This window comes from Glossina fuscipes, unplaced genomic scaffold (genome assembly GCF_014805625.2).
Source record: "Glossina fuscipes isolate IAEA_lab_2018 unplaced genomic scaffold, Yale_Gfus_2 1, whole genome shotgun sequence".
In the NCBI taxonomy this organism is placed as follows: Eukaryota; Metazoa; Arthropoda; class Insecta; order Diptera; family Glossinidae; genus Glossina; species Glossina fuscipes.
In genome coordinates this window covers 8170808-8180857 of record NW_023998415.1, presented here as the reverse complement: position 1 = coordinate 8180857, position 10050 = coordinate 8170808, and the positions used below count along the sequence as shown (strand labels likewise).

General features: G+C 34.6%; 4 protein-coding genes across 6 annotated transcripts in view; 2 read left to right on the top strand and 2 right to left on the bottom strand.

Annotated features, from left to right (window-relative positions):
- Positions 1-956, top strand: part of LOC119632170 (JNK-interacting protein 1) — a 3128-nt gene extending 2172 nt beyond the window's left edge. For 2 of the 3 annotated variants that reach the window (XM_038024962.1, XM_038024960.1), the window contains exons 4-5: positions 36-220; positions 824-956. In XM_038024962.1, the coding sequence (XP_037880890.1) occupies positions 36-220; positions 824-896 (258 nt within the window). In that variant the 3' untranslated portion in view covers positions 897-956. Of the gene's footprint in view, positions 1-35; positions 321-823 lie in introns of those variants that run through there. The other variant, XM_038024963.1, reaches the window with a different exon arrangement.
- A 622-nt stretch (positions 957-1578) lies between these two features.
- LOC119631658 (oxysterol-binding protein-related protein 11) lies at positions 1579-2805 on the bottom strand. The gene is made up of 3 exons (XM_038024054.1): positions 2465-2805; positions 2008-2404; positions 1579-1935 (listed from the first exon to the last, which is right to left on the bottom strand). Exons 1-3 carry the CDS (start codon positions 2550-2552, stop codon positions 1749-1751), a joined length of 672 nt encoding a protein of 223 aa, XP_037879982.1. The 5' UTR covers positions 2553-2805; the 3' UTR covers positions 1579-1748.
- A 1149-nt stretch (positions 2806-3954) lies between these two features.
- LOC119631470 (SHC-transforming protein 1) lies at positions 3955-6528 on the top strand. Its single transcript, XM_038023701.1, has 6 exons — positions 3955-4412; positions 4473-4543; positions 4612-4840; positions 4905-5056; positions 5108-5409; positions 5469-6528. The coding sequence occupies exons 1-6, from the start codon at positions 4326-4328 to the stop codon at positions 5891-5893; spliced, it is 1266 nt and encodes a 421-aa protein (XP_037879629.1). The 5' UTR covers positions 3955-4325; the 3' UTR covers positions 5894-6528.
- Positions 6529-6952: 424 nt separating this feature from the next.
- LOC119632256 (polycomb protein PHO) lies at positions 6953-9662 on the bottom strand. The gene is made up of 2 exons (XM_038025069.1): positions 9370-9662; positions 6953-9261 (listed from the first exon to the last, which is right to left on the bottom strand). The coding sequence occupies exon 2, from the start codon at positions 9241-9243 to the stop codon at positions 7540-7542; it is 1704 nt and encodes a 567-aa protein (XP_037880997.1). The 5' UTR covers positions 9244-9261; positions 9370-9662; the 3' UTR covers positions 6953-7539.
- Between the last annotated feature and the right edge of the window lie 388 nt (positions 9663-10050).

Below are 10050 nucleotides of genomic sequence, written 5' to 3'. Positions count from 1 at the left end.
TTATTTTCTCTTCTACTTCTTCTTCTTCATTTTAGAATAAGAAGGAGAAAAAACCATGCATCGACTATTTCTACTCCCTGAAGAATGTCTCCTTTTGCGCTTTTCACCCGAGAGATCATCGTTTCATTGGTTTTATTACAAAACACCCAACTGTTCAACGTTTCGCATGTCACGTGTTTAAGGGTTCCGAATCAACTCGGCCAGTAGCAGAAGCAGTGGGGTAAGAACTTACTTAAAAAAACAGTTACACAAAGCTATCTATTTACCACAAATCCCTTTATAATAATATCTTGCAAGAGAGCATAAGGCGCAATACTTCATCTAACAATGATAGTCTCGCCTCCGCTTGCTAACTCTAGCCAAGTCAACAACAACATTTACAAGAAACTCTTAATTATGAGAGTTTTTTGTTGCTAGCAATGCCATTTTTATATAAGGAAGTACAAAGAGATTATCTTAGGCATTCCAAAGATTCCTAATAGTCTGTCCCGTTAAGGTGGCGTTGTTTTTCAATGGACTTGAAATTTTTTAAAATTAGCTCAATGCATTTAAGTCATCTGGAAGATGTGACTAATCAATTTTCTCCAATCTTCTCCGATTGTCCGAACTGTAAATGATTTCTTCAGAATGTAGTGAATACTCGCACTTTTAGCTCTTTTATCATTATTACAGCGAGCGACAGCTATTTGCTGAAATTGTGAGAAAAGTCATTTGAAAGATAAGATTACGGAATGATGACTAAATGAATTTATAATTACAATTAAATAGACTTTTTGCGTTTCGAATAAACATTATAATTGTCTCTCTCTCTTTCTATTTGCAGACGTGCTTTTCAACGTTTTTATCAAAAATTCATTGAAACCGCGTACCCCATTGAAGACATTTATATAGAGTAAAATGCCGCTCGGTATTAGAGGTTCTAAGCGGCGTTGTGTGTGTGGGTGGGTGTGTGTGTGTGTGTGTGTGTGTGTGTCTGTGTGGGTGTGTGTACACATAAGCAAAATAAATTTTGCGAAAATGCAAACAAACACATAAAAATGTACGCATGCATATATAAAATTTAATTTCAAAATACACATATATAATAACAAAAACTCATAAAAGATTAAATATTCTATTGTTTTACTCATCAATTAATTAGTTGCGATTGTTTAACCAAAAAAATAAGGTCGCTCAATTAGGTAATGCGATCTTTCATGTGATCATCGCCTGACACACATCGCTGTCGCGAGTACTTTTCTGCCACCTCACAATCTTTCTCCTACTCCATATGGAATAGTTGTTATCCTACCTTTGAAAAAATGTTACATATCAATACATGATAATATGAATTACAATATACACCATAGCCAGTTCAAAAATTTTCCTTCCTCCCTTCAATATGGTATAAAGCTTTAACAGCTTGGAAAGCAAAGTTCTCCAAGTAACTCAAAAAAGATACGTTTATAGTAGTGTTAAAATCAAGTATGTAAGAAAAAAAAACAGTCCACAATGTTCTATTAACAGTTTTAGGAAACACGACTTTATTTGCTTGCACCACTTCATTGGACGCAGTCAAATTTAAAAAGGGGGGAAAAATTGAAATTAAAAAAAATTTATTTAAAAATTGGAAACAGACACATTGAACAATATCCAAATTCCTACTAATATAAGATAAGAAGGTATATATATATATATTCATAATTTATGGTGATGTCTTTCGCAATACATTTCATCTGAATTTCAATTATGTTTACTTATATTAGAAACTAATTAATACTAATAACCTCTGAACGCAAGTTTTGAATTTCTTGGTGGCGCTGCAAAAGGCTAAGACATTGATGTAAACACTGTGTACTTGCTGCTGATATTGCCTTTAATATTAATAAATCAGGATCTGTAGGTGAAAATGTTGCACATTCCATATTTTCGATAGTACGAGCCAAGGAAGCATTGCTTTTTATTTTAGAAAAATAGAAAATTAACGAAAATATTCATCTCTTTTAACTTATTAATGCAAACAGTTACCATTGTTCAGTTAAATAGAGCGCCTGTCTAGCCGAGACCATGGCATCTGATGCCGCAAGCAATTCACGCGGCGGCAGAGGCGTTGAATTATTTATATCCATGGCTTTTGTATGACTCTCCACAACAGCCCTCAAACCGTCAACCCACTCTTGCCGCGCACGCGCATCTGATGCCCTTAATTTAAGAGTGTCGCCCGAGGCGCAGCCTATTGAAAACGTCCGCGAATCCTCATCACTGGGGCAAACAACTGCACCGGCCAAGTGAACTTGACCGCGGGGGGCGCCCGAAAGAACATGGGCAGGTGGATGCACATCATCACCCGAAGATGTAGAGTCAATTAAATAATAACTAAGAACACCACTTTGAGGATCAACGCTAAACCATCGATACTGCCATCCTGTAATTATTGTGCCCCTAAATTCGCCGGCATTCCACAAAATATTTTGCCTTTACAAACCTTTCATTACATTCGTATATTTACATAATAGTCCATTTAATTGGTGCCTGACTCCTTGATTTAAAACCCTATTTAGGTTGGTTTCCATTTTGCACAGCTCTACGCATCTAGGTTTTTTCGGCCTTTTTTTTTTTTTGTTATTTTTTCTTAAACAAAAATATTTCCTGCTTCTGCACTCGGTGTATTTTCTAAATCCAAAATATCTGCGATTATGGCGATTTATTTCTTCTTCGACAGTTCAACTTGAATTTTATATTACGAATAATTTCCGTAAATTTCTTTACGATACTACAAAAAAATACTGCATTCTCCTCTTCAATAAATTACACAAACAAAATCAGTATAGTCGTAAGCCATTCCATACATACATATGTACATACGAATAATAAGTCGGTTGGTATAGATTAATAACACTTAGGCTGCAAACACAATATTACGAAATCAACTTTTCATGCAACTTTGTGGGAATCGGCATACCATATGATTTTATGAAGGTGTTTTATGTTTATTTTGCACAAATTTAAATCTTCTTCATGTTATATAATTTAAAATTTTGCTTTGAACGCTTTATTATTTTAGAAGATATAAAAAACAAGCAGCAAAAGCAATTCATTTTGAACTTAAGATATATATCCCGAGTCGACATTTTTACACAATTCTTTTGCTTCATTTAAAGGGAGAGGCTGACACAATGAAGCGTTATTCCTACTTTCGGGGTGGGGCTTCAACTTAGCCGAGCTTTTGCAAACTTGGGAATCGATAAATTATATGGTCTTGCATGCCTGCAGACAAATACAACAAAAGGGGAAAAAAATACAAGAAGGAACGATGATCGTTTCTTTTAAATTTAAAAGTTATTTGTCTTAATCGTCATTAATCTGCATTTTTTTTTTATATTGTGTGATTGAAAATTGATATTGAAAAACAAGCAATAAAGACCATTTACTTTAAAGTTGAAATATATTCGCCAAATTGTTTTATTAGATAATAATAAATGGCAGTTTTCAAATTAACAATCAATTAATATACAAAATTATAACTAAGATGCACATACTACATATATCCTATCCATTTCTTCATCACTAATTAATAGACAAGCTTACTTACTTTAATATTACCTTCCTTATTGCTATCTTTTATAATTGTTTTCATTTTTGATTGTAAAACCAAATGTTGCTTCGGAAATTTTTAACCAAAACGAAAATAATGCCTCATTTCGTTGACGTGATTCTAAATTTTCTGAAATTTGCAAAATCAATTATTTACTTTTTTTTATTTTATAGGACAATAAATTGATAAGAAGCTGAATAATTTATTTGCAAGTTAGAAGACAGTAACATACTCAAAAGGCATTAACTTAACTTAACTTAACATATCTGTACTATATATATCCCTGTGTAAAAATGGAATAAATATTACATTATTGCCATACGTGAAAACGAAAAGTGGGAAAAGCAAAAACAAGAAAAACATAAAATACATAATACCGAAATTTTCTCATTATTGACTAAAATATAAAAAAATCATTGATTTATATTTGGGAACTTTGGGGGCTTTGCTTAAGGAAAACGTATATGAAAAGAGGGTAATTTATTATTATAGTTGAGAAATCATTTCAATTGTCAAAATAGCAGAAATAAAGCAACGCAAAGATCCAGAAAAGAATCTGGAAGCGGAAGAGGTCGATATATGACGTTCAATTTGTGCATTTACTTTGTAAGACAAAATCCAACTGCCCCCGATTTTATAAGCGCAAGCAATCCCTGACCAAAAACACATATACCATCAAGAGGTAAACAAAATCGAAAAATCGAACAAACAAGGCTACACCTTTTTAGTGGAATAGAGCGAGCGTGCAGCAATGGCAGCAAACGATTCTGGTGTGGACACAAGCAACATATATCCCGATGAAGTTATTATGGATAATGGTGTTGCATTCAATGTGCGGGTAAATAAAAAGAAAAGCCATCGTTGGTCCGCAAATGTAATAATCATGTTTAATTTTAAGTATACTGGTTGCATTGAGGTAAACACTTCCATGAAATCATTAGATTTCGTTACAAGAACTCAAGTGGCGAGGTACACGATGTTTGTAAATTTTACTTTCTCTTTACTATTACACACTTTTATTTGCTAAACCCTTTAAGAGAATGCATTAATCGTGTTTGCGAGGCCGCTGGCCTGAAGTCTGGTAAAAGACACATGGACAAGAAAATTGCTCAGTACATAGCTGATAGGCCATGTATGCGAAATGCTGGTACCAATGTTATCATAAACGTTTCCAGTCGTTCTTTGAATTTAATTAATGTAGATAATGGAGAAATGGTTGCCTGTCATCAAATGCCTCGCATATCTTTTGCCTCTGGCGGAGATTCTGTAAGTAAACATTTGTTTCTAATTTATATTAATTTGTCATCACCGCCTGTAAATTTTCAATTAGGATACTCTGGACTTTCTAGCTTATATAGCCAAAAATGAAGACGAATGGCGTGCCTGTTATGTTCTAGAATGTATTGGTGGCCAAAGCGAAGATTTGATTGTTACTATTGGCAAGGCGTTTATGTTGCGCTACAATGCTTTAAGTCATAAGGAGTATGGTTTTTAGGTTTACCTTATAAATTTTTCTAAAATTTATTTAAATAGGCATCATACCCCGGATAAAGAATATTATAATGATCTACCTAATAAATTTCCACCGGATTTGCTAAATGAAAATGATTTAAAGTGCCAGCAGCCACAACTTAAAAAACTTATGTCTGCGCAACATAAAGTGACTCAACTGAATTTGAAAAAACCAAGAGATCGGCTTAGCAGTAATTTAATTGATTTAAATAGCCCGCCTCCCGATCAGAGTAATAATAAAATGTTACCTGGCAGTTTTGATGGCAACAAAGACAATGCGATCAATACCCCATTCTCACAACCACCTGACGTCTTTGACATACGTAAGCAGCGATAATGACGAAATATATAAATTCATTTAAAAAATATATCTGGCCTTTAGCATCCTTTTCTTTATCAGCTGAAGTGCAGCGTTCCCAGTTGATGACTGAATCATGGTTCCATGGCACTATAAGTCGACCCGTGGCTGAAGGTCTACTAAAGAACGATGGGGATTTCTTGGTGCGTGAATCACAAGGCAAACATGGTCAATATGTTTTAACCGGTTTAGCTCATAAATCGCCCAAACATCTGCTATTAATCGATCCCGAGGGTGTGGTACGCACCAAAGATCGCATTTTCGAAAGTATCAGTCATTTGATTAACTATCACTGGACAAATTCATTGCCCATTATATCGGAAGATTCTGAACTGGTGTTGCGGAATCCTATCATACGAGTAAATATGTTAGGCCAAAGTTCGAATATACACGCGCACCATCATCATCACATGTTACATCACCATCACATACAATTATGTAAAGATTGAAGAGCTTTAAAAACATTTTTTTAAACGAACATCTATCTATATATCCTTCTTATGGTCTTATGGTTTTATAAGCAAAAGAACATGAAAGTAAGAATTTTCAGTGTTTTTTAAAACTATACTTATTACTTATATATATATATATATATGTATACTTGTGTAATGCACCACCTGCATGTGTATGTATTAAATAAAACGGGCAAATGCAAATTGTTTTGGTGCCATTGGTTTGACGTATAGCGCTTTTCCAGTTCCATACTACGCTTATTTTCACAATAACCATAAACGAAAAAAAAAAACAATTAAACGACCGATTTCGGTCGCTGCTTATTAATTGATATTCGAAATACCCGTTGAGTCACATAATCTTACCATGTTTTCCAAAATATTTTGCGGATTCCGGAAATTATTTTGAAAAGGAAACTTTCATTTGTTGGTGAACCACATACACAACAATTTTTGTAAGATCTGCTCGAGGTCGTAATGTATTTGAAAACTTATTTGTCATCTTCGAACATTCGAATGGTAAGCGGCTTCAAATTGTTGGTGGCATTCACTTCCATGCGATGAATTTCGAGTTTCTACCACTCTTTGGGTAGACTAACACAATAAAAATTTCATAATTTTAAAGAAGTCACTACAGATTAATTGTCATTATATTTTTAACATTTGTTTTTTTTTTATTAAAAAGTGTACAGAAATTTTTACAAACTTAAGCTCAAAAATATTTCATGTATTTTTCGAAAATTTTTGCGAACATTAAGCAAATTATTTAGAAAACCCATAAAATAATAAAAGTTAAGCAAACATTTACAAATCGAAATTAATATATTGACTTCGAAAAACCAAGCACGGAGAAGAAAAATTATTGAAAAATATTACCTTGAACCTTAGAGCCTACTACAAATATATATCACGTAAGCGATATACATGTATTTTCATTTCATTGTGTTATAGGCTGGCTCGGTATATATTCAACACTCTTTGCTAATATTGAAGTCCATCATTATTTACCAAGGAAATAAAATTAGAGTTACTCCGTGCTAAAGCCCGTAGCACTAAATTAGTGAGCACGCGAAATATCACGAGACAAATAAGAAATGCATGTACCAATGTTATACGCTCAACTGTGGTTCATAAATTTAGATGAGACGAACTACGATTCCGCTACGATAAGATTGAACCAAAAAAAAAAAAAGGAATTCATAGTAGGCGCGATGATCTTCGTAAAAGGTTTATTCTAAGCTAAATACCAACCCATCACATTGTTGAACATGATTTCCTTTGCAACATGTGGGCCTATTCACAGCTATTGGGTTTCCGAAAAGGTGTTATGCAGTTAAACTAATTTTCCTAAGTATTTTCAGTATGTATCTAACGAAATGTACTTATTTCCTTTGATCGAACTTGTCACCAATTTAATGGGTAACTGATCGCTGATCACTGATCGTGATCTTTTCACATAGACAGGATACATACGTTTATATTCCATTGAAATAAAAAGCCTATACATTAGAGCAATTAGTACTTATTGTTATATTAGACTTAATGTTGAGCTTCAAAGAGAAATGAAACGTAAGAAGAATATTGAATATACAAAACATTCTTTTAATAGAGATTGGTATGCATGCATTATGTGGAAGTATCGTCTAAGAACTATCCAACAATACGGGAAATTGATCGTTTGTTTCTAAATATACAAAGCTTGGGTTTTCGCCTAGCTCAAGACGACCATAGCGAGCTATTAATTGTTTACTACTGACTGGTCGCGACCATTTACGCTTAGGTTTTGAGTGTGTGAGCATATGGCTTTTCAAATTGGTCGATTGCGCGAAACACTTGTGGCATCCCTCGACGGGGCAGTGATAAGGCCGGTCGCCCGTATGTATGCGCACGTGAGTGCGCAAATTGAAATCAAGAGAAAAACGTTTACCGCAACCTTCGAATGTGCATTCGAAAGGTTTTTCTCCTGTATGCACAAGCTGATGACGTTTCAATTTCGAACTCTCTACAAACGATTTACCACATTCTGCACATACGTGACCGCGGGGACCATGTGTAGCCGAATGCTTGCGCATTGCAGAATGATTACGAAATTCTTTATTACAATCGCGAAAAGTGCAGCGATACACAGTCGTTGTTCCTGTGGCTGTGCTCACTGTGGTAACAACCGATGTATTTTGCCTGGAAGTTGCAGAGGTAGAGCTAACATCTCCATTATTATTGACATTGTAATCATCGCTATTGTGTATAGGCACTGGCTTCTTTAAAGTAGAGGGAGGAGATTTTACTTTTGCCGCTGAATGACTGCTTGCATGTGTTGTTGCAGTAATGGTGGTTGGTTTCGTTTCTGTAACAGTTTGTTTATTTTGTTTGCTTAGGGCATTGTTTTCTTTCGGAGTTACACTGACTTCCGGGGGACTTTTTACGTTTTCTACTATATTTACGGTTTCAACTTCCTCTTCAACTATATCGCCGGTAAACGGATCGGGAACTATAACGTATTCGGGGGCATGCATAAGATTGTTTTCATCAATAATGAATTTTTCGAAAGGTTCCGGTACGTCCGGCATGTAATGTCCTTGTCTCAGAGGTCTTTTTTCTATACACTGACTACCCTCTTCGTCTTCGTCCTCTTCGTAGTCATCCTCTGAATTAAGTGCTGACCATAATGTAACATTGAACTCATCTTGTGTAATTCTTATGGGTACTTTGGTTTGCTTCCAACGTTTAGTGTTCGTTAATTTCTTGTCCGCGACTAAATGGTTATTTTGTTCGGCCATTGAAGAAACGGGAGAATTTAAAATCTCTGAGAATGCCTCCTCTTTAATCCACAATTGATCTTGCTCTTCGTTATGTTCTAGCTTGATATTGTGGTCGTCTATAACCGATGACGAAGACATATCAAATTGAGCTGGATCAATGGGTAATTGAGCAGGCACATATTCCACATATTCTGGCGTATGTTCTTCATTTTCTTCGCTATCTTGAGATGACTGCATTATCATTTGTGGTGGCATAGGCTCGGGTACAGCATAATATTGTATACTGTCGCCAGATATAAAAAATTCTCCCGGATCTATAACTATGTTCCCTTCTTCATCACGCTCATCGATGATTTCTTCAATTAAAAAACTTTCTCCAGCCGTTGGCACGCCGCTCACTAACTGTTCGTCTAACACCGATGCATATGGCTGCTCGACTATAGTAGTACTTGGTGGTAGAATGTGAGTAAAATATAACGGTGACGTTGTCGCATTACTTGAACATTGTATGGCAGCCGAAGCCAGTGATAAATTATTCACAATGGGTGCTGTGCTTGTTGAGCTCAGCGGAAAATTATGACTAGCCATTTGCTTTTGATACGTATTCTGTCGAAATTTGGATATTATTTTTTACACTTTCATTATTAATGCGTTTTGTTAAGAGCAATTACGTTATTTAACAGTATTCTTCATTTTTTTCTACATGACTTTTACCTGTTTGTTCTCTTAACATTTGGCAGCCTAGAGGCGTTGTGCTTCACACTTTTTGTCTTTGCTTAGTCGACTTTCACTTTTTTTTTTAATTTTATACAAGTCTCAAAATATAACGTATTTTTGGAACTTGTTTACATTAAGAAAAGGTAAATATTTTGAAAAAAGCCGGTAAATATGGCGGAATTCTATTTTCCAAAATGGCTCTTCAATTTTTTTTTCTATATTTCTCGAACAAAATGAATACTATTGCGACTCGCCAAGCAAAGTATCAGCTGTTCATTTTAGTGTGAAAAAGAGAAAAACCATTCACGAGAGTAACACTGGTATAGGGCGGGTATAAAAACTTTATATAACTAATTTTTTCTTACATCTGAAACTAAACTCAGGTGCAAGAATTTACAGAAATTATCCAATTACGTATAAATTAAATCGAATATAAAATCATAGAAAGATTTTTTAAACTTCCTTGATTTATTCGTAGTAGTAGTAGATTTATTCTTTCAGACATTTATCGAAATGCTTTATTTAAGTTGAAATACGAATTTAATAAAAAATAATCGCATCTAATGCGTGCGGGGCACAATTCGTAATCGCATAATTCACGAGCACATTGTTGACATTCAGAACACTATAAAATGTTGTCAGGGCATTTTGCAGATTTAAAAATTTACATGAAACTTT

Excerpts from the sequence above, each read along its gene's own strand:
- LOC119631658 (XM_038024054.1), bottom strand. The coding sequence starts at position 2,552 with ATGGAAACCAACCTAAATAGGGTTTTAAATCAAGGAGTCAGGCACCAA. Across the intron at positions 2,405-2,464 it reads ATATACGAATGTAATGAAAG|GATGGCAGTATCGATGGTTT; the intron begins GTTTGTAAAGGC and ends CAATAATTACAG. Across the intron at positions 1,936-2,007 it reads CTCTATTTAACTGAACAATG|CAATGCTTCCTTGGCTCGTA; the intron begins GTAACTGTTTGC and ends TAAAATAAAAAG.
- LOC119631470 (XM_038023701.1), top strand. The coding sequence starts at position 4,326 with ATGGCAGCAAACGATTCTGGTGTGGACACAAGCAACATATATCCCGAT. Across the intron at positions 4,841-4,904 it reads TTGCCTCTGGCGGAGATTCT|GATACTCTGGACTTTCTAGC; the intron begins GTAAGTAAACAT and ends ATTTTCAATTAG. Across the intron at positions 5,410-5,468 it reads ACCTGACGTCTTTGACATAC|CATCCTTTTCTTTATCAGCT; the intron begins GTAAGCAGCGAT and ends TCTGGCCTTTAG.
- LOC119632256 (XM_038025069.1), bottom strand. The coding sequence starts at position 9,243 with ATGGCTAGTCATAATTTTCCGCTGAGCTCAACAAGCACAGCACCCATT.